Source organism: Myotis lucifugus, unplaced genomic scaffold, assembly GCF_000147115.1.
Source record: "Myotis lucifugus unplaced genomic scaffold, Myoluc2.0 scaffold_195, whole genome shotgun sequence".
Taxonomy (NCBI): domain Eukaryota; kingdom Metazoa; phylum Chordata; class Mammalia; order Chiroptera; family Vespertilionidae; genus Myotis; species Myotis lucifugus.
The window spans coordinates 1,534,240-1,560,868 of record NW_005871243.1 but is presented as its reverse complement, the minus strand read 5'-3'; the positions used below and the strand labels follow the sequence as shown (position 1 = coordinate 1,560,868).

Below are 26,629 nucleotides of genomic sequence, written 5' to 3'. Positions count from 1 at the left end.
CTTTTGTAATTGTCTTTTATTCCTAAGCACATTCTTTCCTACAGACATCTTAGGAAATGGGCAAACGAAAGATTACAGAGTACATCATTCTTTGGAATGTAGTGAATGCTGTCTTTTGGAACATGATTCTGGGGGAATAAGAAGCTTGATCCTCACTGTGAGGTAGATGCATTTCTGAGGTGGCTAAATGAAAATAAAAAATTGTGGAGGCACCTTATCTACAAAAAGGCAAAGGCTGGCCAATGCCGAGTTCAACTTTCTCCTGGTGGAGGGACTCTGAGCATCAGTGTTGGCAACCCTTTTAGGAATGGGAAGCAGTGTGGTCCACCAAGAGATCTTTGAAAGCATTTATCATCCTTAGTGTCTACTACCTCACATGCCATTTCTGTTTTTCTCTAATTGCGGTTTTTCCTTTTGAGTTTGTCGTTTTTTGTAACTATGAAGTTAGTTTGTTGGTAAGGGATCCTGCCCACTAATCTTGGTGTGTTTACCAAAGAGTTCTAATGTTAACTTAGTATTGACGACATGTGAATGGTAGCAGGAAGGCCATCTCTTAATGATCTCTAGGAGATGCCTCACTTACCACACTCACTCATCCACATCCCAGGGCACTCGGACACCTTCACCTCCACCCATACCCACCTCCCACCCCCTTTCCCTTTTTCACCTAGGTACCTGCCTCACTTAATCTCTCTCCCTATACATGACTTAAAAAAACAACAACATTTAAGCCCGACTGGTGTGGCACAATTGTTGAGCATCGCCCCATGAACAAGGGCAGTGATGGCGAACCTTTGAGCTCGGTGTGTCAGCATTTTGAAAAACCCTAACTTAACTCTGGTGCCGTGTCACATATAGAAATTTTTTTATATTTGCAACCATAGTAAAACAAAGATTTATATTTTTGATATTTATTTTATATATTTAAATGCCATTTAACAAAGAAAAATCAACCAAAAAAATGAGTTCGCGTGTCACCTCTGACACGCGTGTCATAGGTTCGCTATCACTGAACTAGGGGGTCATGGTTCTATTCCCAGTCAGGGCACTGCCCAGGTTGCTGGCTCAATTCCCAGTAGGGGGTGTGCAGGAGGTAGCCGATCACGATTCTCTCTCATCATTGATGTTTCTATCCCTCTCTCCCTTTCCCTTCCTCTCTCTGAAATCAATATAAAACTATTTTAAATAAATAACCATTTAATAGATGAAAAGAAATGACTATTTTTCTGTTTGTGCGTTTGTGTTCTTTTTCTTCATTTTTGAGAATAATTGAATTGAAATTAGCCTACTGAAAGCAAGGAAAATTTGACTATTCTAAATGCAGACACAGATAACTTTTAAAAATATAAAATTACATGGAAATTAGTTGTCTTAGTTTTTCCATATATGGCAAGAAGTATGTTATCCAAATTCTATTTCCTGCTGGTATTTTTGAAAATGTGAATCCTCTCCCTTTTTGTCCTTTTATATTTTTGTGTGTCATTGTGCCAGCCACTTGTTACTTCTGTTTCTAAATTAAGATACATACTTTTCCCCTTTTATGATTTCAAAATAATAATAATGCTGCTTCTCAAATTCAGTAGCTTAGAAATAGTTAACTATTCTAGTTTTTAATTTGATGATGGCATTCAAGAGGAATTGTAATGCATGATTTCTATAATTTTTCATTGTTGTTTCTTTAAAACTCAGGGTGCTGGGTATACAAACTTTAAAAATATTAAATTAGTTTTAGGTGTTTCTTATTTTTAGAATTAACATCTCTTAGATATTACTAGCCATGTTTATGTATAACTGAAAAATCTTGAGTATGACAAAACAATGCTTTTTGGTCTGCAGAATCGCATGGTAAAATATATAAGAAATGTGTGACTAATTAAAGTAGGAGATCATAATTTACCAATAATGCATAAAAGAAAACCTTTTAAACATAAAAGGCTAATTGAGCATCATTGCCTCTAAACAGAAGAGTTGTTTAAGAATTACTAAATACTGATTTCTAGTTTTTCTAAACATTGATGTATTCATTTATAATGCATGATATTCTTTCTAGCATAGATTCTAACAAAAATTCAAAATGACGAAGCTGAGCTATGTCTCTCGTATTTTTTTTAGTTCTGCTTAAGAAAATAAAGTTTAAAACTACTGGTTGTTCTTTATGATAAGGATCATAAGCAAATCTGAATTTCCCTCTTTAGAAATGTAAGTTTTCCATGTTTGGAAAAGGCAGTTCTCAGGAAGAGTCCACATGTGGAGCTGGATGCACACAGAAACCCTAGCTGGCTTGCTGCCACATGGCTGTGGTTGGAACGCTTATTCCCAGCCCCCTTCCTTACGTTATAGCGGTGAGCCGCCGAGAGCCCTGTCTCCAAGACGCTGGGTGTCATCCTTCTTCCAGCAAGCAGCTCCTGCTTTTCCTGTTCCTCACAGACCTTCCCCTTTACCTTTGTTAAACCAGCTTTCTTTTTGTTCTGTTTTCCTCCTCTCACCCCCTCCCTTGTTTCTTTCTGCTCTTTCATTACTTCTCTTCCCCTCTTCCTCTGCAGGAGAATCAGCGTATGCAGCAGAAAGTAGACACCATGACAAAAGAGGTGTTTGAGCTCCAGGAGACACTTCTTTGGAAAGATAAAACCATTAGGGTATGAAGTGAAATTGGGCTTTGCTCCCAAGCTCATCGACGAGGAATAGACCAATATAATTTACCTTAGAGATTCCAAAAAATCCGTCCTTTTGACTCTTTTTAAGCATTTAGTCAGTGTGAAATATAATAAGCAGAAAACAGAAACTTATAGAGGAAAACCTGATACCATGCATGGAAAGAACTCTACTTTCTCGCTGCCTCTGGGCTTGTGAAACCTACGAGTAGGAACTTTCTAAGGAAGTTGTTCTTTATTTCCTCAGGATTCTTATCCAGAAGCAGCCACAGGCATTTAATTCAAACTCTGTGGGTAGCTTTATATCCTGACATTGCAAGAATTCGGATAAGGAGCAAGAGGAAAAGGAGTGGGGCTGGGGGAAAGGTTATTAGCATTCCATAAATCCTTGGTAAGTAAAATAGGAAGAGATTAAAATCAGTTTAATTACAGGAGTGGATAAGAATGTCAGATTTGCTAGAGCTGCCAAATTATGACATCATCTCTAATTATAACCTCATAACTCCCCAAAGCAGGGGCCCAGATAAGGAAAAAGTCTTCAGTGCTTTTTTGCTAAGCCCTTCAGGCTGAAAAGATTTCCACCAGCTCATCCCGCATGCCCTTTGACTGGCAGCCCCATCTCATGGCACAAGCTATCTGTTCCGCAGTTGGGGTGCCACATAGCCAGAGTTGCCAGAGGCTTACCTTCTCAGGGAAGGGCTGTGGCGGGGGAAACAGGTTAGGGGGTTAAGGGAAGGTAGCAAAAATCCCCAAGAGCACTTGTGACAGACATAACCCTCTGGATCACACCCTCCATTGTTAGGGGCGGTCTGTTTAGTATCCAGTTCTTTTCACACTTCAGTCACCCTGTCCTGTCATTAATGAGCACCTGGGAAACAGAATGACTTCTGAAGAGTTTGGTAGACCAAAAGCTTTAAAGCAGTGGTTCTCAACCTTCCTAATGCCGCGACCCTTTAATACAGTTTGTCATGTTGTGGTGACCCCCAATTTCATTGTTACAAATTGAACATAATTAAAGCATAGTGATTAATCACAAAAACATATGTAATTATATATGTGTTTTCTGATGGTCTTAGGCGACCCCTGTGAAAGGGTCGTTTGATCCCCAAAGGGGTCGCGACCCACAGGTTGAAAAATGTTGCTTTAAAGAAATAAAGCTACCTTTTAGAGTTTCTAATACTTATACCACGTTTCTAAAATTCTACCCAAAACTAGAAGAGCCTTCTGGAGTATAAATTAACAACTCTGTTAACAGTTTTAAAATTGTAAGCTACTGATTTTATTTAAATTTTTACTTGGGAAATTTAAAATGAGATGTGAAAAATGTATAGCACAAAGTACGTAATTTAAAAGTTTAAAATCTGGTCACTGTCTAGAATGGGTTTTTTTTTAGGACCTTACATAATTTTCTTTAGCACCTATTGGCAAGCCTGTGATTCCTATTTTGCATAATTATCTCAGTATTTTAAACTGGTTAGTTTGGTCTGGCCAAGGAAAAATTCCAAAACTCTCAGTCCAATAAAATAGCTCTTTAAAATAAAACAATTTTTTTCTTACCAAAAAGCTGAGCTGATGGTTAAGATATAAATTATTTGACTTTTTAATTTTCTTGGCATTATTAAATAAGGGGTATCTTCCTTCTGCGTGGTATATAATAATGTGTTCCTTTGGATTTAAAAAAAATTAACTTTTAAAACATTTTTGAGATAATTGTAGATTCATATACAATTGTAAAAAATATACAGAGATCTTGTATGTATTTTATCTAGTTTTCCCCAAATGCAACATCTTGCAAAACTATAGTCCAATACCACATCCAGGATATTGACTTTGAAATAGTCAAGATACAGAACATTTTCATCACTGTTACAAGGCTCCCTCCTGTTGCCCTTTTATAGCCATATCTACTATCTCCCCTACTCTGTCCCAAGCCCTGGCAACCACCAATCTGTTCTCCTTTTCTATAATTTCACCATTTAAGAATGTTATATAAATGGAATTATACAGTATATAACTTGTTGGAATTACCTTCTTTCACTCAGCATAATTCCCTTGAGATTCATCCAAGTTGTTGCATGTATCAGTAGTTTGACATTTAAAAAAAATTAAAAACTGTGATAAAGTACAAATAACATAAAATTTACTACTTTTAAGTGTAGAGTTAGTTGTGGCATTAAGTACATTCACATTGCCGTGCTTCTATCGCCACCATCTATCCACAGAACTCTTTTCATCTTATTTACAACTCCCAATCTCCTTCTCTCCCCACCCCCTCCCAACTCCCATTCTACTTTCTGTCTCTAAGACTTTGACTCAAGACAGCTCATATGAGTGGAATCATTAGTATTTGTCTTTTTGTGACTGACTTATTTCACTTAGCATATGTCCTAAAGGTTCATCATATTGTAGCATGTGTCAGATGTCCCTTTTTAAGATAATAATATTCCATTGTGTGTATCTGCCACATTTTGTTTATCCTATCATCTGTTGATAGGCACTTGGTTTGCTTTCATCTTTTGGCTGTTTTGAATAATGCTGCTGTGAACATGAGTTTGTAAATATCTTTTTGTGACCCCTCTTTTATCTCTTTTGGGTATGTACCCATGAGTGGAATTGCTGCATAAATGGCAATTCTAGGTTTAATTTTTTGAGGAACTGCCATATTGTTTTCCATGGCAGCTGCACCAACATTGCCATCAACTCTGCACAAGTGTCCCAGTTTCTCTACATCCTTACCAACATGTTTCCTGTTTTGTTGGTAGTAGCCATCCTAATACGTGTGATGTGGTCCTCCCTTGACTTATAACATTTTCAACATGGCCAATGACTACCTAATGTATCACTCATCTCTCGCTTCATTTTCAAGATTTAAATTTAGTAACTTCATGGAAGAGCATGACCATTATTCTCTTGTTAAAGTTCAGTTTTCTTTAGTTCCTCACTGATTCTAGTGCTCATGTCTTTATCCCCAAGGCTGTTCCAAGCACCAGGTGGCCATGTGCAATATATATATGAAGTACTTATATATCCATATATCCCAGTATAAGACTCACTCCCATTCTGACTACCCTGTGCAATTATATGGAGAGTTAACCTGTTGCCCAAAGTTCAGCCTGTTATACATATCTTTAAGGCTTCTTGACACTAGAATTTGAGGTTAGGTCAGGGATAAAGAATTATTTAGATTGTCACAAGCATGTACTTTTTACCCTAAAAAAAATGCACTGTAGGAACTATTATTGAATGCAGACACAAGGGTAGTGGTTAGATGGTCAGGTAATACAGAGGATTTCAGATCCAGCATGAATACATGTGGTCTAATTATACGGTATTTCAGTCCTCTTGAAACTTTGTGGTGAAATGGGAGCACTTACAGGATGTATTTTATTTTCCCATCCATAATTATGGGAAGACAAAATTAGAAAGTCCAAAAGTAAAGATAAAATTCGCTGCTGTAAGATGTGGAAGAGGAGCAAAGGGCATATTCGAGCATTTGCTAGAATTCCTAGTTTCAAATTGGTCTGTTCCTAAGAGATAATTTCTGTTCGGTGGTGATGTTTATATAGAGCATGTTGTGATAGTGATCACTAACTCAGTACATGTGCTGATGCACGGCCTAACTGTGCACGCAGACGCCCATAACCACAACTGTCTAACCCAGCAGACAGAACAGCAGCTGTCAACAAGGGTAGAGTATTGCCTGTGCTTTGCTGTCTTGGTGTTACGTGTGGTATTAATGTAGTGGAGTGTTAATATTAATGCCTTATGATATTAGAAAATCATTATTAATTCACAGGCAGACTCCAGACATGTCATACAGTGTGAATTGTTGAAAGAAAGTTAGATTTTGATGTTGCAGTTTGAGGAGTAGGACTTGCCCTGTGGACCACTTTTCCAGCAGCATCTGGGACGACAGCAAGGGAACAGAATTGTGGCCTTCATGGTGCTGCCATACAGAAAAAGTATGCAAGAGCTTCAGAACCAGAAAGAACTGGATTCTTTTGCTGGCTTTGCCACTTACTGTGACATTGAGCAAAAAAAAATATAACTTCTCTGAGCCTCAATTTTCTGATTCGTGAAATGGGCATAAGACAAAATACAGGGTATGTAAGGGGGAAATTATATAGATATACTTATATGTGTAGATAACACTGTCTATATAGTTGGAGCTACGCAAATTGTAGTTTGGGCTGTGTAAATCGTAGTTGCTCTTATCCCTTACTTACTCCTAGTTTGGTTGCAGAATAGGATTATAATGTCTTTAAAGATTGTCCAACTCTTGAGTAACCAGTCACTAAGCAGTTGACCACTTCTAAACCCAATAAACTAAGAAGAAAGGGGCCTGTTGTAGTTTACTCAGATGAATGGGAATGCTGGCAGAAAACATTAAATATATGAACGAATGGATGGAGAAAGGCTTTTTCAAATAGCCCAGCTGTCAGGCCCCTGAATAGACTGCCTAACGTGGGTATGTTTTGAGGCCCGAGGATCAAAGCGTGTTCCTGCTTCTGCACTGTCCTCAGTTCTGACAGCCGTGAGATTCAGGCAGTGGCAGGACAGTGCAGATGGAAACAGCAGCTGGCTCCTCTGAGCCCTCCCGTCTCATGCATGGCAGGCGGGGCTTTACACCGAGGCCTCTTGAAGCCTGTGCCCACCCCATGGGAGCTGAGGTTCCCCCTGCCCCTTTTGCAGATGAGGAAACTGAGGCAAAGATAAGTTAGTATGTGCCAGGACTCAAAAGCCAGATTCCTAAACCCATATTTGCTACCCTCTGTAGGTGGGCTGTATTTATTTTGTTAGTGTGTTATTTTTGTTTTTCACATTTTGAAGGTATATCAGAAAACCAAATTACTCTTAATTGTATTTAATTAAGTTAACAAAGTAGGTTCTCAAGAATCCCTTTGGAGATTAGCCATTTTTAATTAAGTGGTATTTGAGGAATATTTTGCCACACTACTTGGAGAAAAATCACTACAGCCTACATTTAATTAAAATACCTTGTGCATACTGGTCATTTTTCTTCCAGAATTTTTTTTTAAACCAAGTGTATTTTTGAATAAACTATTTTAGTTGAAATCTGGGGGTTTTGTTTGATTGATTTGCCAAATGAAAATGTACTAGGAGATCAGTAAGGTCAACTTTATTTCACTATTACTGCTGCCTTCATTTTCCATTTCCTGTTTGTTCATGGACTGGAAAAGAAAGATTCGTTTTCTTGCCTGATGTGATAAGCATGTTTTGTCGAATTTATGCACGATTAACCAGTTGCTATTAAAACTCCCTTCTGGAGATATATATCCATCTAACTTCGTATTTCCTCCCATCTCTCACTGCTGTTTCCAAGCTCCTAATGTTGCCTTGTCTTTTATGCCTTTATCTTTATTTGATTCGGGTACTTCTCTGCTCCCTTTCACTTGCTTTTTTTCTGTGCCATTCTGTCCCTCGCTACCCTGTCTAAAAGCAGGCCCTAGAGAAGCAGAAGGAATACATTGCCTGCCTTAGGAATGAGCGAGATATGCTCAGAGAGGAGCTGGCTGACCTGAAGGAGACGGTGAAGACAGGAGAGGTATGTTAGCATCAGCCTGCAGCTCATGTCCCTCAGCGCTTTCTTCTTCCTTCCTTTCATCCTGTCATCTTTCCTGGCATGAGTACAAACCACAGTGATCGTTCTTCAATCCATATTTGGTAGGCTTAAGTCATTTCTTCTACAGAGCTGTATTCCATGTAACTAGCTCTACCCGGTTTTACCTGTGGCAACCTGTTGTCAGTCACCTCACAGAGCATGCCCCCTCCGTGTGGGCCATCCTTTGATGGTGGGTTTTTTCTTCCCCACAGAAACATGGCTTAGTTATAATCCCCGACGGCACTCCCAATGGTGATGTCAATCATGAACCAGTGGTTGGAGCCATCACTGTGGTGTCTCAGGAAGCTGCTCAGGTCTTGGAGTCCGCAGGAGAGGGTCCTCTAGGTAAGACACTGGTTGCTACCTTGACTTGGGTTAAGGTGACCCTGTTAGACTTCCAGCTTGTTCATTCCCATCTTGGAAAACAAAAACGACACAAAGACAGTCTGAGCCTTATCTAGATCCTTAATGGGAAGAAACCTGGGCACACTATCTTCAGACATCCTTGACCGTGGGAGACCAGCATTTGGGTCATTGAAGTCCCCTGGCTGGAGGCAGTGTGGGTATACGCACATTGCTTTTTCACTTAGAGATAGCGCATTGCTTTTTCAACTAAATATAAACCTTCTGGTCCCAGGGAACCAGTGGGCCAGTAGGCGACTTTCCAAGTGTATTTTCTTCCTGGAGCATCTGGTTCTGTGTTCTGCTTATCCCAGGGCTCTTGCAGCTCTTGCCACCTCGTTTCTTAAGGCAAGAAACAGATGACCAAGAAGGTAGATACCAGTGTTATTTCTAGAGCAGGGCTTCTGAGCCTCTTAAAGTCCAAGCCTCTTCAATTTAACCCTTTGAGAATCTAGTGACACCTCGCTCAGGAAACCACACAGATGCTACCAATTATCTCCACTAAGAATCCTGCTCTACAGGAAGAAAATGACCCAGATAGAAACTGTATCATCAGCCTCCTTTTACTTATTTAAAAAATGATCTCTTTTCCATGTTGTCATAGATGTGTAGGTTACTTGGAAGAGTGAGCTATAAGAGTGGGGGAAGTAAAAAAACTCTTCTAAAGTTAGTGAGCACAGTCTCGAATGTACAGACTTTCAAAAATGTGATTGTAGGGCACTTTGATGAATCAGAAGATGCTAGGAGAGAGAGCTGCTCTAGAGAATGGACTGAGGGTATGATCCAGAGCGTTTCCTCTGCTTGTTTGGAAGGTGGTGAAGAAACCGAACTTAACAGTTAGCTGGGACACTGATTGGTTGTAGGAGGTGCTGGCTAGGTGTCAGCTGCTGCTTTTACTCATCTGTGGGTATCCCCTCAGCCCAAGGGGCCTGTTGTAATATATGTGCTCCTCCCTCCAGGCCAGAAGCAGCCCCAGTGATCCTGCTGCAGAGCCTGATCAGCCCTTGATGGCCTGCATTTTAGAGCTGGGCCTATCCTCCCCCCACTTGTTGTTGTGGGCCTTTGCTTCTTCCAGCATTGTGTTCCTCTGTTTTGTTTTTGTTTTTTTTGTTCCAGCTTCTCCTCTCAGTCCCACTCTTGACCCCTGTCTTCTATCCCATATTTTGTTTTTTCCTGCTAAGGGCTTAATTAAGCTTGTGGGAGCACTCTTAGCATTTGAGTTGTCTACTAGGGAGAGCTTGCAAAGTTTTGAAACAAGGAAATGATCTTTGTACTTCAGTTTGTCTTTAAGTGGAAAATCACTGCTCTAGGGAGCACGTGTATTTAGTGCCCTGATAAATATCAGTTGTGTGGAAATATGTGTTGAATAATGAAGTATTTTTCCTTAACACCATCAAGCCTTCATGTCTTGATAGTCAGAGCTGTAAGTTGTTTATCAGGTAACATTTGCTCTTTTTTAATTTGTAGAATTATTTTTAATTGTTCATATACTACATCATTACAAATTTAGTTTACAACCTTTTTTGTTTGTTTTAGATGTAAGGCTACGAAAACTTGCTGGAGAGAAGGAAGAGCTACTATCACAGGTATTATTAATTGTAACTAAGTCACATGGTAAAATGTTAGCAAACTATTGTACACTAGAAAGAGATGTGCTTATTTTAAATATCAGCACTCAAGTCAGATTTGAAGGATAAAAAGATAATTCATATTTTACCTCTTTGTTATTTCCTGTTTTTTAAAAATAACTTAGAGGATACATAGTTTGAGGGTGGAACAGTTCTACAAACCTTGCTATGAAGCCGGAAGTGCTCTGCCCTGCCCCCCACCCTTACCCCAGACCATTCCTGCTTGGTGCTTTTACCTGATTCTTTGGTATGTACCATTCTTGTTTATTTGTATATAAGATGCTTATAATGCTTCTCGATTGTTCTGTTTTTGGCATTTTCTATTGCCATCCATCTGTGGAAGGTGAGCATTTAGCTTTCTTTCATCCCCTGTTCCTACAACACATGTATACCTCCCATCCCCACAGCCACCTAATAAGGGAACAGTGTCCTTCCAGTCCTTTCATGTTATTAGACTCTGTCAACACTCCTCACAGTGGAGCCTTGTAGCATCTAGGACTGCCTCTCATCTCTTCCACAGCTCTTCATTTCCCCCAAAGCAGATATTGTTCTGTTCCTTTCACTTGCTTTTCTATATGTTTATTACTAATTTAGCTGTAGACTTTCCAACGACAGGTTAAGTCCATTAAGTAGGCACTATTCTAGGCATTTGAGATATTTCAATGAACAAATTAGTTTAGAAAAAAAATTCCTTCCTCAGTGGACCGAACATTCTAGTGGTAGGAGACCAAGCAATAAACAAGAAATATAATTAACTAGAGGCCTGGTGCACGGACTCATGCACCGGTGGGGTCCAGTGGCCTGGCCTGTGGGGATCAGGTCAAAACTGGCTCTCTGATATTCCCCAAGGGGCCCCGGATTGCAAGAGGGCGGTTCTCAGGTGACACACCCCGGAATCGGGCTCCCTTCTTTCTGGTTCTGGGTGCGTCACCCATGAACCTCAGCTGCCAAATGACCACAGCTCGGCAGCTCCTGCGTTGAGCGTCTGCCCCCTGGTGGTCAGTGCGCATTATAGCTATTGGCCGGTCGGCTGGTTGGCCAGTTGCTTAGGCTTTTATATATTTAGATAGGAAATTATGTGTTATGTTAGAGATTTGTGTGAATGCATTTATTGTGTTTCTCCAGCCACATTAAGCTTTATTGGTGCAGACATGGAGTAGGCAGTTAGCTTTTATCAGATGAGTATAATAGGTAGAGGAGGCCAGTGTGTGTGCAACAGAGTGGTGATGGACCTAGAAATTAAACTGGGTAAGGAGGTTTGAGAGGACATCCAGGAAGATCAAGGCACACTGGAAAGAAATGGGAGCAATGGATTACAGTGCCAGTGGGATCCAATGATTTTTGGAGTTGGGGTCCCGAGAGAATGAGCTGGAAAGATTTGGAGTATCGGTTAGAGAGGAGATACGTGGATTAGATGTATGTAGAGATTGCAGTTATCTAAATCAGCGGTTGCCAGCCTTTCGGACCTCACGTACCACCAGTGGTCTGCAGACCACCGGTTGGTGACCGCTGATCTAAATGGTGAGCTATAGTACATGACTGTGGGAGTGAGTGGCTGAGGGCAAGAAGGGACGGATGCCAAGATCCTTAGAGAGGAGGTGTTCCGGAAACTGAGATATCAGTTGTAGGAGAAATCCATTACTTAGATGTATTTTGAAACTGCCAAGAATTAAGACAGGAATAGTTTTGAGGGAGTGCGAGACAGGAGCTAAAACAGTGAAGAAAGAGTGGGATGATGGCAATGATGAGGGGTAGTGAGTATAATTGGAAGAGATAAGATTAGGAGTTTTAGGGAGGTTAGAGGGAGAATAGTTTGGCAACAGCAAAAAAACCAAGAGGACACCCATTCCATTCTAAGGCCCAGCAATGGGAGGGCTGTGGGAGAAATACAGGGCTGTGGGCGTACTTAGAGGGCTGCAGAGGAAGCAGGATCCTATTAGAGCACTGGGGTAAAGGGAGTGCTCAGAGCAGAGATGGAGGACCAGGAGGCATTGCTGATAATAGAATGGTAATCCAGAGGGCACAGTGGAAGAGTTTCAGGCTTTGGGAAAGATTAGGAGGTGAAGACAGAGAAAGAGCTGTACAGAGCCTTTTGGGGAAGAGTGTAGGAGAGAGAAGTGTGACCCTTTTTGAGATGGACATAAACGGAGTGTTGGGGATATTGAAATTAGTCTTGGTTCACTCAAGGCAGATAGTGGTGACCCTGTGTGTGTTGCAAGGACAGAGGTGTCTGGGAAGCATGAATTTAGTCCCAGTGCAGCGCTCGCCCGCCCTTTCCCCATTAGGGGCGTGGTGAACTTGTTCCTGGTGCTCAGGCTTCCCCTTGACCCCTGCTGATGAACACAGTTGGCAAGGCCATCTGGAACTGAGCATGCAGATTCACCTTGACCCTTGAAGGACGAAGAGGCATGGGAGGCTTTGTTGCTTTGTCCCAGAGGTACCTCCCCTTGTGTGTGGGGGTGGGTAGACTGCTCTGAATTGTGCTTATGTGATGGTAAGAGTTGTAGGCATTTGGGGAAACATGACTGGTTTCCGAAGGAGGGAGACAGACTCGGGCACTGATGCTCTGACTTCTTGTTTCTCTCCTGTTTGTCCACCTCTCTTTTTGTCCCTTGCTTTACTTTTTAAGTTTCTCAGCTTTATCTTCTAATACTTTTGCTGAGTTTCTATTTCTGCAGTCATTTCAAGGACGCAGATATTTTCACTAATCTCGGAGGATACCGACCGACTGGTTGGTTTGTTTTCTGCTGTCTGCAGTTCGTTTCCTTCAGGTGCTCTTAGCATGTTTATTTGGTCTTCAGTGTAAGAGTGGGGAACTGGAAAGCTGGTGGGCAGCTCTGAGGTGATGGGTGAGGCTTGTCCAAGCTTTTGTGAAGATTGATGTGGCTGGGTGTTTGGTTGGGAGCCTGCAGTGTGGAAAGGTTGGTCTTTCATTTTAGGCTGGTCAGAGCTCAAAGAGCCTCCGTCTTCTGCCGCAGGGTACGGCCCAGCTGTCTGCATTGTGGGACCCGAGTGTGGTCCGGAAGCCTCCGAATCCAATACATTTCTGTTCCCTTGATCTCCTGGTTTTCCACACGTGGCACTCCTTTCTCCACCGAGCCTTGCTTTTTTCCTCCAACCCAGAGTCCCTCTTAATTTTATTTTTTAGTTTCTTTATTTTGCAAATTTTAAAACTTCAGCTTTACTAGGGTATAATTGGTGTAGAATAGGCTGCACATAAAGTATACAAATGTGCATACCTGTATTATTTTCCTAGGGCTGTCATAACAAACTGGGTGGTTAGAACAATGGAAATGCATTATCTCACAGTTCTGGAGATGAGAGGCTAACATGGGATTAGCCCTGCGTTGGTTCCTCCTGAGGCCTGGAAGGGCCATCTGCCCCTTGCTTCTCTTCTGGCTCCTGGGGGTTTGCTGGTCATCTTTGGCATTCCTTGGCTTGTAGATAGTATTCTCTGTCTTCACATCGTCTTCCCTCTGAATGTGTATCTCTTCATCTGGAATTCTTTTTATAAGACACCAGCCATATTGGCTTAGGGGTCCTCCCTGTTACAATATGAACTCATCTCAGCTTAACTCCATGCATCTGCAATGGCTCTATTTCTAAATGAGATCATATTCTGAGGATTTCAACAGAGGAACTTGGGGGGTGACAGTATTCATAATGTGTCAAAGTTCCTGCACCCTTGGTAAACCTTCCTTCCGGCACCCTCTTCCCTCCCCCTTTCCAGGCAACCACTGATCTGCTTTCTGTCACTCTAGATGAGTTTGCTCTTTCTGGAGTTTTATATAATTGGAATACACTTTTTATATACTTATTTTGAGATTCAGCCGTGTTGTTGCCTGTCAATTATACTTTCCCCTTTTTTGGCTGAGTATAGATGTACCACATTCCATTGTATAGATGTACCACAATTTGTTTATCCTCCTGTTGATGGACATTTGGATTATTTTTAGTTTTGGCTATCATGAATAAGCTAATCCTTTATTTAGTTATTTCTGTATATAGAAAATTTTCTAAGTAAGAATATTTAACCTAACTCTAAAACAAAAGAAAAATATCGTTAACTGCCCATAGAATTTCCATTTTGAATAAAAGTAACAAATAATACTGAAAAGTGATGTTCCAAAACCCTACACAAATAATAAAATAGAGCTCTTTTTATGGGTGCTGGTCCTGGCGCTCGCTCCTTTCCATGTTTGCTCACAGCTTCTCCTAGCACCGTTAGGAGTGTGTCCCCTGGGTGGGCACTCAAGGAAATTGCTCCTGAATGATGTTTGTGGCTGACAAGGATCTGCCTCCTTTGACAAACTGGATCTTGCTGACGAGCCTTTGATTCTCCTGCAGGTTAGAAAACTGAAGCTGCAGTTAGAGGAGGAGCGGCAGAAGTGCTCCAGGGGCGATGGCACGGCGGCTGGTGACCTGGCCGGGCTGCAGAACGGCTCGGACTTGCAGTTCATCGAAATGCAGAGTAAGTGCAGTCGGTCTGGGCTGTGTCCTAGAAGTGGGATTGTAAACTGGCTGCCAGTGTCATGTAATTCACATTTCTCAAGAGGAGCTCTTACAGATTGGTTCGTCCTCAGCTTGTCCAGAAGAGCAGTCAGGGCAGTAATGGAGCCGAACAGAAGCTTCTGCTCACCTGCGAGCTTCAGGATGATGAGAGCACTTCCCTTCTAGGCAGAGTGATTTGTAGGAGCATTTTGCAAATAGTGACATCCTGACACTGTCCTCTCCATACCCTCATCAGCTTGAAGCTCCCAAGCAGCACACTACCTAATGTTGTGGAATTCATCTTGGAATAAATGGAGGGATATATTTAGAACTAACTCACACTAATATTGAGTAGTTTCAGAATTTTGTTTTCTTGTTAACTCTAATTTTTATTAGGTGGACTTTAAAACAAGGCCACAATGTAAACCTACTCCATTTACCTAAATTATTCCAGTTTTTCTCCCTTTCTACTCTTGACCCCATCCTATCTAATAAAAGAGAAACATGGTAATTAGCGTACGACCGCTACCCTTCCCATTGGCTAATCAGGGCGATATGCAAATTAACTGCCAGCCAAGATGGCGGCCGGCAGCCAGGCAGCTGGAAGCGAACATGAGGCTTGCTTGCTTCAGTGAAGGAGGACTCCAACGTTCCCCGCCTGCCTTGCCGGCCTCTGAGCTGGCAGTTTGAAACATTGTAACAAATATAGAAGCTAAACAAAACCCCAGAAACCAGCTTTCAGCCAGCCGGGATCTCAGAGCTGGAGATGATACAGTGTTTCGATTATAGAACCGAAACAAACCAGATACCTGCTTTCAGCAGCAGAGGCCTTGGCCCAGAATAAAAAAAGAAAGAAAAAAAGGAGCGGTTGGGAGCTTCAGTCACCCACCAGCCTGAAAACAGCCCTCAGCCCCTCACCCAGACTGGCCAGGCACCCCAGTGGGGACCCCCACCCTGATCCAGGACACCCTTCAGGGCAAACCAGCTGGCCCCCACCCATGCACCAGGCCTCTATCCTATATAGTAAAAGGGTAATATGCCTCCCGGCACCGGGATCAGCGTGACAGGGGGCAGCGCCCAAACCCCCTGATCGCCCTGCGGCTCTGTGAGTGACAGGGGGTGGGGCCACAACCTCCCTATCTGCCCTGCTCTGTTCGTGACAGGGGAAGGCGCCCCAACCCCCTGATCAGCCCTGCTCTGTGCCTGATAGGAGGGAGCTCGCCAGCCCCCTGATCGCCCTGCGCTCTGTGTGTGACAGGGTGCGGCGCCCCAACCCCCCCCCACACACACACAGGCCCTGCCCTGTGTGTGACAGGTTAGAGCCATAACCTCCCCATCGGCCCTGCTCTGAGTGTGAGAGTGGCGGCGCCCCAACCCCCTGATCGGCCCTGCTCTGTGGGTAATAAAGGGCGGCGCCCCAACCCCCTGATTCGCCCTGCTCTGTGTGTGACGGGGGGCGGTGCCCCAACTCCCCTATCGGCCCTACTCTGTGCGTGACAGGGGGGAGCTCCCCAACCCCCTGATGGGCCCTGCTCTGTGCATGACAGGGGGGAGCTCCCCAACCCCCCTGATGGGCCCTGCTCTGTGCATGACAGGGGCAGCGCCCCAACCCCCTGATTGGCCCTGCTCTGTGCGTGACGGGGTGGCGCCGCAACCTCCCCATTGACCCTGCCTTGAGTGTGACAGGGGGCGGTGCCCCAACCCCCCCAATCGGCCCTACCCTGAGCGTGACTGAGGGTGGCATCGCAACCTCCCAATCCGCCCTGCTCTGTGCATGACAGGGGGCGGCGCCCCAACTCCCCAATCAGCCCTGCTCTGAGCCCGACCAGGGGCTGCACCTAGGGATTGGGCCTGCCCTCTGCCACCCAGGAGCAGGCCTAAGCCAGCAGGTCGTTATCTCCCGAGGGGTCCCAGACTGTGAGAGGGCATAGGCCGGGCTGAGTGCACAAATTTTTGTGCACCGGGCCTCTAGTAGTATTATAAATGCCTACTGTAGTCAGAGTCATTCCCATGGTAGGGACTGTTCAGAAGCTGTTCTTATGTAGATACTGTATAATTCACCGGCAGGGAGACTTTTCTTTTTCTTATTCAAATAGCATTTCTGAGAACTTATTTTAAAATATTGGTTATTCCATGGCTTTTTCACCTAAATATTCTGAATTAGGCCAAATAGAAAAGACTTCTTGGATTAAGGCTTATTAATACTGTTAATACCAACCTTTAAGGTTAGGGATATACCCTTTATTGGATATCAGTTACAACCCTCGTGATACTTCCTGGTGAATATTTTGTTCCTGAAATACCGTTTTGGCATGGAGGGTCGATGGGGACTGGGATGTGACAAGAGGTAGGCTGACTGGTTAGGAGGCTGTGATGAGCTGAACCACTAGAATGGCTGTCAACAGTCGTAGAGAGGGGACTGGAATAGATTTGGAAAAGATTGGCCTAAAGCAGCAAAATCAAAAGGAATCATCCTGAGGGGGAATGTGCTAGACTTACGTGTGAATGCGTCCTAGTGTGGGTAGGCGGTCGCGGGTATTTGCGGAAGGTGGGAGAAGTACCACCTGCAGCTTACATGGAGGTGAGCTGAGAAGGAAGGGCAGGCTGGGCTTGGCTGGAAAAGACAAAAGCAGGCAGCACCCTTGCACCAGAAAACCAGGAAAAGGACCCTGTGACTCTTGGGTCTGGACACTGCCTTGGCTGTAAAGCATGGTGTTGTGGAATGGAATTTCAAAACACAGATGAAATGGCTGAGACAACGGAGTTAGACTTTGGGAAACAGGAAGGAATGGGTGGTTTGGAGAGTGAGAAGGAAGCAGCACATTTTGATAACAAGTTGCTGAATTAGAGAACTAGATCGTGAAGCTTCTGTTTTAGAGCCCAGGAATAGGGATCGTTCTGACTCCCAGGGGTGGCTTTTTGGGAGAGGGTTTTATGACCCCATTACTTTTAAGGTGACAGTAACTGTCTACTTAGAACAGTTGTTTGCATTGAGGACATAGGAAGTTATTTATAACCTTAGCTATGTGGAATAGCACAGAAGTTCTTGAGTTAGGTAAATTATATTTGGTTTTCTCTGTAAGCCTTATAATTCTTAACCTATAATCATTTCAGAGGGAGATTTTTATTAAATTTGGCTTGTTGGAGGGATTTTTTTCTCCCCCGTCATTTATAAACTTATTAAATGACTTACTTCTTAGGTCAAATGTATAGCTACTGATTTATATAGCTCTAACCATACCACATTATCATATGTATGGAAAAGTATTTGTTTCAGCAAATATTAAGCATCCACTGTGCAAAGCATTTAGCTAGATACAGAGGTGGATTCAAGAAGGCTAGACAGGGCCTCTCTCCTTACAAATAAATGTTAAGAAAGCATGATAACTGTTATAAAAGAACGCAGTCAAAATGCAACAAGAGAAGTTAGGGTTAATTTAGGAGAGTCATGCAGGAGGTGAAAATTGAGCATAACCTTGGAGGTCAGTTAAGACTTAAGTTGGGGGTGGGGAACAAGGGGCACTAGAGGTATGGGGGAGCAGAAGGACGGCGGTGGGAAGGTGCAAGGCTGGGGTTCGGGAAAATGGAGGGCCTAGCCTGTGAGCACCGAGGCTCCCTGGGCCATAGGACTGCAGAGAAGCTGGCTGACAGGGCTCCTTGCTCAACGCTCTACCTGCACACATCATGGGGCGAAGAGTGAATTTTCCTCTAACTCCTGATCTGAGGGATACTGTTGTAACACAAGTGCTAGAGCTTCTGTAGTGTCCACAGTTCCAGGGGCTGGGTTGCTGGAGGTGCCATGGTTGCCTGTGTGCATTTGTTTTGTGGTCTTAGACCACACGGCCCTCTCCTGTGCTACAGAGGGAGTCATTGCCTGGTGGGTCACACCTTCACCCCTCAGAGGTGACTAATTTTTCTCTTCTGTTCTAGGAGATGCTAATAGACAAATTAGTGAATACAAGTTTAAGCTTTCAAAAGCAGAACAGGATATAACCACCTTGGAGCAAAGTGTAAGTACTTCTAATGGTGCCAAGTGATTTAAATTCCCTTAAAACACATCTGCCTCCTGCATCTAAATGGCTAACCCATGCATGCCTTTGGGCGGCCATTACACTTGGATCTCTAGAAAAGCTCTATATTAAAGTGGGAAAGCCAGCAGAGAACATCTGGCCAGGCACATCCGCCTTCTGTTTCCTGTAAAATGAAAATTGTAGCTGTAATTCTAGTTGTAGATATTTCATGAGAATTCAGAGAGATCATAGTTTATAACAAAATGCTTTATTGCACATTTCAAAATGTCCAAAAACTTTTCCATTCAGTGAGTCTCCTTCTGTGATGTTACTTTGGCACTTAAACACTATGGTCATCATAAAACTTAACATGGGAAATTGGCCTATAATGACTCTACAGCTGTAATCCTTTGGGGACATTTCTTTATTTATAAATAGCAGTTGGGTTCTGAGAGAACCTATGACTCACCCTAAGGGGACTTGTTAGTGTTAGATTACTTAGAGTTTTAATAACATTGTATTTCCATCTTGGCTGCAAAAAAGTGATGGCTCCTAGAGCTCAGTACCAGAGGCTGTGTTCTCATATTCACAGATTAGCCGGCTTGAGGGACAGGTGCTGAGATATAAAACTGCTGCTGAGAATGCCGAGAAAGTGGAAGATGAACTGAAAGCAGAAAAAAGGAAGCTACAACGAGAGGTACTTGTTCTAATATGCTTTCTGGAAAACATTCCTAAAAGGAAAATATCCTTGGGAAGTAAATTCTTTGTTGCATAAGGAATTTAATCCTGGTCCAATCTGAAGGAAACAGCAGTGGAGTCACTTACCCTTTTGTGTTGGTGTTTGACCCACACAGTGACTGCCATTTTATGTTTTGTTCCGTTACATAAGAAAAGGGATACTTTTTATTTTTTAGATCAGGTCTATTTCTCCAACTTCTGTAGGTCCTGTCTGTGACTAATACTTAGTATCACTGTTTACAAGTGGCTGATTGAAAAAAAAAAATTAGGCTGTGGGATCCTATGCAAGCCCATCAGTCAGCAGTGCGTCCACGTCCCGGAAAGTTGAAAATAAGGTAGCACTTGGTTTTGTTTCTGACTCTGTGAAGTGACCAGGTTCTCCCTGCCTCTAGTTACGAACGGCCCTGGACAAGATTGAGGAAGTGGAGATGACCAACAGCCACCTGGCCAAGCGGCTGGAGAAGATGAAGGCCAACAGGACAGCACTTCTGGCCCAGCAGTAGGGAGGCCACCACCTACCTGGGAGTTCTGGGCCCCACCCAGAGGGACAGACTTCTGCCCATTGACAAACCCCTCTCAGTACTGTTTGAGTTTTGTCATTAATATAGCCACCTTTGTATTTTATAATTTATGAGAGAATGAAATAGGTTTGAATCTTCATGAATGAACACTTTGGATTTTGTTTGTAGTTTAATTCTAGACTAAGAACTGGTCCATGCTTTTTTTTTTTTTTTGGTTTTTTATTTCCATAATTTTAGCATCAAGTTTACTCAGCATTTGCCCCCAGCTGCCTCAGTGACTGGGCACTCGGAGGCCTCGGCCCGGGCGTTGGAGGACAGCGATTCTGAGTGCTCACTGAGCTGCTTGCTGGAGACCTCAGAGAAAACACAAGTGCCTTCTCCACAGTGCAATTCAGACTTCAGTGATCTCCAGTGGTCAAAGACATGTACCCTCATGCCAGATAGCATTTATATTTTAGTGAAAAAACAAGTTCACAGGTGGGCAATGTATGTTTCACTAAAATTTATATGTTTGGAGAAAAAAAGCCTTTTTTGTAAAATATTTAAATTTATATAAGAAAATGTTAGAAAAAGATATGGGGAGTGTATATAAAACTTGCTTTATTGCATGGGGCAGGGAAAGCCAAGGCCTAATACTCTTAAAGTAAGAGTAGGGTCCTTAGTCTTTAACATCAACTGTGCTGTATCTTTTAAGGTATTTCATCTGCTGCTTCTTTGTGGAATGAAACCTCAGACAAACCCAATTTGGAGGGGTGGGGGGACAGGCAGGTGGGACATCTGCTTGGAGAGTCTATTAAACACACCCTTTGGCTGACTACAATTGGCTACTGACACATTCATTTTGTTAGAGGAGCCTTTAAAACAAATCATGGCAACCGTGCCTTATCTTGCCCCTCTTTTCTCTCCTTCCTAAGGAAAGTTCTGTAATGTAGAACTTTGTTTTTTTAAAAGAACTTCAGTTTCATTTTTAAAGGCACCCAGTTCAAGAGGTTTCTATCATTGAGTGCAGCCATTTTATAGAACTTGTGATTCTCTTTTGCTCTCAGAACCAAGGTGGTTTTATGGAAATGATTATTGCATCTTCAGTGTGTTTACACAAAAAAGTATTGGGGAAAGTCTAATGAATCCAGGCCACATGAGAATCAAATCAGACCTGAAACTAGATAATAAAGGGTACTCAGATGTGAATACATTATTGTTTAATTAGCCCTTTATTATTTTTTTAAATATATTTTATTGATTTTTTACAGAGAGGAAGGGAGAAGGATAGAGAGTTAGAAACATCGATCAGCTGCCTCCTGCACACTCCCTACTGGGGATGTGCTCACAACCAAGGTACATGCCCTTGACTGGAATCGAACCTGGGACCCTTGAGTCCGCAGGCTGACACTCTATCCACTGAGCCAAACCGGTTAGGGCAGCCCGTTATTTTTAAAATATGGAAACCAGTCTCCTGAACTGAGAGGATTTCCTAGTTGGGGAAGGATGTTCTCAAAAGCAGATATATCCAAGAATCCCACAGCTGGAACCAACAGACAAGGCCCAGCTCTTGCGGCCTTGGAAACAGACTGTGGTCCAGCTCTTCTCTTCACCATGGCCACTCAGCCTGTGTGCCTCCCAGGCTCATGGATCTCACTTCTGAGATGCTGGGTCTACTTTATGGAAGTTCCACGCATTAAACTTGATCTGTCTCGTCCATCTTTTCCACATGGAATGGCTCCACTTCTTCATAAGATCATTTTCTGTTCTTTCTAACAACTTTCTTCATTGAGTCTTGTAATACGGATTTTACCTTAAAAATAGAGGCATTCTTCCTCCCTATGGGGACTGCACATTTCTATTCATGCAGGTTAATATTAAAGTAGCTTATTTTAATGCACTTATAGTTTGTATTTTTACATCATCCTTCAAACAGGAATACCTACAACTTGAATCATCTTAAGCTGGTAGTAGTCCCATCCATTAACAAAGTGGGCTTCCTTAAGAATTCATACCAGTTATAGACTGAATAAGGAGTACTTTTTTCTCTCAAGCTTTTTTAAAATTAAGAATCAATTATTCTTTTGTTATTGAAGGTACTAATAGATTATCAATTCAGCTTTCTCAATAGACTGTGTCATCAGAGCCTTTTATATATTTAGGACCTTTTTTAAAGGCACCTGAACTGCCCTGACTGGTTTGGCTCAGTGGATAGAGCGTCAGCCTGTGGACTGAAAGGTCCCAGGTTCGATTCCGGTCAAGGGCATGTACCTTGGTTGCGGGCACATCCTGGTGGGAGGTGTGCAGGGGGCAGCTGATCGATGTTTCTCTCTCATCGATGTTTCTAGCTCTCTATCCCTCTCCCTTCCTCTCTGTAAAAAAATCAATAAAATATATTATAAAATAAAATAAAAAAATAAAGGCACCTGAACTAACATAATATCTATCACCGGATATTATAAAGAATCAAAACAAAGCATTATCTATGAAATCTTCAAGGCCTCTTTAGAATTCTTAGATGTCCAGGGGGCTTTCAAATTGCTTTTGAGATTAACACTACCAGGTATATACTAGGTGAAAATCAATATAGAAAAACTTTAAAGTGTGATGAAATTAAATAAGAAATCTTAGGACACATCTGACAATTTATTTATAGTCGAGTCACCAAGCATAAGGAGTGCTACTATCTAGAAGGCAAATGTTAGTCTTCAACCGTAGGACCTACCGCATCAGGGTACAGAGGAAGAACAGCACGCCCCGTGTCCGTAAGTGACCGTATTTAACACCTCTCAAAGACTTTGTACAGATCGGGCAGGTTAGCAAGCTGCAGGACATTCCCATCTTCTGTGAAATGCTTGGGAGGCAGGAGGTGTGAGCGGAAGGCTTTATAGACAACGTGTTCCACAGTCCACTTCCAGGGGTTTGGAGTGGAGCCAGGCGCTTCAATCTGGAAAAGACGTTAGGTGTCATGTCTCCCCGTTTGCATCCCGGTACATACTGGCTTCCTAGCTGACATGCACTGGACCAGCAAAGTCTTGTTCCTTTATAATGGGCTGTTACCTGATGCTCGTGAAGCATGTATGCCAGCCTCTCAGATCCTACAGGTCTGAACCTGAGGAGATGGGGGAAATGAAGCCAGGCCCTCATGAGACTTTCTCCCCGGGAACCTGTTTCCATTCGGGGGAATGTGTTACTGTGGCGGGATCTAACATACTGTCTGATCCTGACTGTGGTGTTTGGGCAGCAAGAGTAAAAAGTAAATTTCTAATTCACCACCAAATTTGGGGTCTTCATGTCGCCCTGTTTCCCTAGAAGCTCCACAGAGAGTGAAATGAAATATAATGGGGATTATTTTGCTCCCTCCTCCCTCTCCTACTGAGCCGTAGCTATTTCATGTAAAGGGAAATGTTTTCACTGAAGTACATTTTCCCAATCCAATGAGATACTCAGCACAGTTCGGTAAGTGTGCCACCTTACCTCCTTCTCTGCAATGAGATATTTATTCCCCAGGGGCTTTGGCAACAGGACTGAATCGCTACTCAACACCTATAGGCTCAGAACTGAGCATGCCAACTGTCCCTTGGTTTCCTCCCTATGAAACGAGTGTGTGGCTTCACCTGAGGATGTCTGTAAGTAATCACCAAGGATGGTCACGTACCATGTAAAGCTGCTGCCCTACCCTTGATTCTTAGACCATTTCAACCCCACTGCCCCCACCCATCCAACCTCTCCTAAATAGTTGCTGACTGAAAAGCATTGTCACCTGACTGGAAAAAGTGACACAGAAACATGAGGCACCTCGGCCATTTTTCTATTAAGCTGACCTTCTGTAAGAAGAGCAGGGACCTGACCTCAGTACAGCCTTGCTTTCCTGGCAAAGCAGCGGTCAGATGTAGAGTAAGGCAAAAGCTAAAAGAGACTGGGAGGCTGGTCCAGAAGCTGCCAACAATGGGGGATATGGACCCCCTACCCTCGACAATCTAACTCAACCTCCCATCCCTCACTGTGTTGACTGTGATTTTATATTTCACAGTGAGATCACTCTGGAGGTACCTTCTAGGCCAGCAGAAGAGAATAAAATTCACGAATAAAAGCTGACCATTGTGCCCTTATGTGCAATGAAATTCTAGGAATTTAGAGATGAGCAACTTTCCTCTCCTAAAGGTGGTATGGGGGCCCATCCCAGTCCTGGGCTGCCCGCAGCATCACCACAGTACCTGTTGGCCTGAGAGGGTCGACTCCTCGGATATATACTGCTTCCGGATGGAGTAAAACATAGCACATTCTTTACTGAGGCTTTCAAAACATTCCTTTTCCTCGTCCCAGTTCACCTGGTCCAAAGAGAATTCAATACCTCAACATCAGTATGTGCTTTAAACACACTTCACTGTTAAATGGAGATCACCGATGACTTTAAAATGAATGCGACTTTTTACACATTAAAGCCGTAAACTGGAACTGCTGAATACGCTGGGGTAGGTGAGGAGGAGAAGGGGGCCTTTAGCTACTTCACTTTTTCATCGTTAGCATTCCGAATGCAGGTGGGTCCTGTGCCCTCTCCCCCAGCACACACTCACGGGCCCACCTACTTTAGAACTGGCTCAATCACTTGCCTCAGTGGCTAGTCGAAGAATGAAGATCGGCAGACCCTCTAATGGGGGCACATAGTTGTCGATCAGAAGGGGTAGTCCAATCAGGTTCCCTTCCTGCTCGTGGGAAAAAAGGACAGGACAGGGAAAAGAAATAATGCGATTACAGTATAATTTAAACATTCCATTTCTCAAGAGCTTCCTCCAGGTCTGTCCTCACACCTGGGATTCTGGTGACCATGTGCCTGACTGGGCGGGGCACAGGGGCCAGGAGCTCTAAACACTTGAAAGAGAGCTTTCTGTCCTGACATGTAGCAGAACTACTTTTTTTTTGGACCAACCAAGGAGCATCAAGAAGCAGAGTCCCAAAGACTATGGGGTAAGAGGAAGAAACGGAGAGCAGGTGCTGGTTCACTGGCCTGCAGGGACTGGACGCAGCCTCCCTCCTGTCAGGGCCCTTCACCCTGGGACAGGAATGGCCACGAATGAATGATAAAACTTGTCTAACCTAGAAATGCAAATGCCGAGTCTCATCCTGACTTTGGACCAACTACAAAACTTGACTCTTGTCTGAAGAATACTAGAGAGGCATAAATATAGCCATCACGCACCTCGTCAATTTCCAAAGAGAAGTAGTCTGCAAGCATCTCAGTCTTCCTTTTCAGGAACTCAACAATGTATTCGGCAAGTCCTTCTTTGGGACCATCTTCCTCTGTCCAGCCACTCTCGGGACTGTCTAAGGCGAGCATGGCGAGGTCAAAGAGCGGGGCTGGCTCCTAGGAAGTGTTAGCACATCCAAATGAAGCCTGCATTCCCACAAAACCATGATCACCACAGGAGGTGAGAACCCGCAAATCTAACACTCATTCCCAAGAAAACAACAATAAAACCTCTTCCTCCCCCTCAATGGCCATTTCAACAGAGATGTGACACACAGACAGCCTCCTGAGCAGGTGGGTGGGGTGAGGCGGTGAGGAGGCACTTTCCCTCTGTGTAGCTTTAAGGACACCACTTCCGTATTTCTAGCAAATCACTAGGTAGATTGTTTCTTTCTACTGCCTTACCCATAACTGAAGCTATGGGGAGGGTGAATTAGTTAAATCGAATGACATTTCAGGTCAATCACCTAATTAGGAAGACTGAAATCTGTTAAAAATAAAATGCCTCAATTTTCCTCCATTTCTCCCTTTCTGATGTTACTGTGGTCATACATTTTCCTCTTACATGTTATAAACCCACAGTACACTGCTCTTATTTTTACATAATAGAGGACTCAATCAAAAGGACCTAACAATCCTAAATGTTTATACATTCAATAATAGCTTTAAAATATACAGGATAAAACTAACAGAACTACAAAAAGAAAAAGACAAATTCACAATTACAGTTGGAGGTTTCAATACCCCTTTCTCAATAAATGGCAGAACAAGAAGACAAAGCCACCATACAAAAGATTAGCGCATCACCATCAACTTGATGTACATGCCCTTTATAAGGAACATTCTACTCAATACAAGTTCTTTTCAAATGTATATGGAACATTTACTAACATAGGCCATATAAATAAAGATTATCTCATTACATAAAGCTCAGAACAAATGTCAATGAAATAAAAATCAGAAAAATAGAGAAAAGTCAATGAAACCAAAAGTAAGTTCTTTGAGATCAATAAAGTTAAAAAAGAATAAAAAATAAGAACTTCATGCCAATAAATTAAAAGACTTAAATGGACAAGTTCCTTTGCTATATATAGCAAAAAACAATTAGAATTTCTTAAAAATGCCATTTACAATAGTGTCAAAAGATGTGAAATACTAAGGGATAAATATAACAAAAGATTTCTCTGCCAATTTGATCCATAGATTCAACACAATCCCAATAAAAATTCTAGAAAATTCTTTTGAGTATGTAACACGTAGAAAGAAGATATGAAACTACATAGATATGTAGTATGATTTTAAGTCTAAAATTAGGCAATGAAAACGTCCTGGAAAAAA

General features: G+C 42.7%; 2 protein-coding genes across 18 annotated transcripts in view; one reads left to right on the top strand and one right to left on the bottom strand.

The window, feature by feature from the left end:
* The window catches only part of LRRFIP2 (LRR binding FLII interacting protein 2), a 105,849-nt gene extending 84,965 nt beyond the window's left edge, over positions 1 to 20,884 (top strand). For 6 of the 15 annotated variants that reach the window (XM_023760895.1, XM_023760893.1, XM_023760892.1 and 3 more), the window contains 8 exons: positions 2,544 to 2,636; positions 8,113 to 8,217; positions 8,487 to 8,619; positions 10,213 to 10,262; positions 14,652 to 14,775; positions 18,726 to 18,805; positions 19,398 to 19,502; positions 19,936 to 20,884. In XM_023760895.1, coding sequence (XP_023616663.1) covers positions 2,544 to 2,636; positions 8,113 to 8,217; positions 8,487 to 8,619; positions 10,213 to 10,262; positions 14,652 to 14,775; positions 18,726 to 18,805; positions 19,398 to 19,502; positions 19,936 to 20,046 — 801 coding nt within the window. In that variant the 3' untranslated portion in view covers positions 20,047 to 20,884. The remainder of the gene's footprint in view (positions 1 to 2,543; positions 2,637 to 8,112; positions 8,218 to 8,486; positions 8,620 to 10,212; positions 10,263 to 14,651; positions 14,776 to 18,725; positions 18,806 to 19,397; positions 19,503 to 19,935) is intronic. The other 9 variants (XM_023760896.1, XM_023760894.1, XM_014462926.2 and 6 more) reach the window with 2 other exon arrangements.
* Positions 20,885 to 22,670: 1,786 nt separating this feature from the next.
* The window catches only part of MLH1 (mutL homolog 1), a 29,891-nt gene continuing 25,932 nt past the window's right edge, over positions 22,671 to 26,629 (bottom strand). For all 3 annotated transcript variants that reach the window (XM_006097100.2, XM_014462918.2, XM_014462919.2), the window contains 4 exons: positions 25,244 to 25,408; positions 24,657 to 24,749; positions 24,261 to 24,374; positions 22,671 to 22,990 (listed from right to left, as the gene is read on the bottom strand). In XM_006097100.2, the coding sequence (XP_006097162.1) occupies positions 22,823 to 22,990; positions 24,261 to 24,374; positions 24,657 to 24,749; positions 25,244 to 25,408 (540 nt within the window). In that variant the 3' untranslated portion in view covers positions 22,671 to 22,822. The remainder of the gene's footprint in view (positions 22,991 to 24,260; positions 24,375 to 24,656; positions 24,750 to 25,243; positions 25,409 to 26,629) is intronic.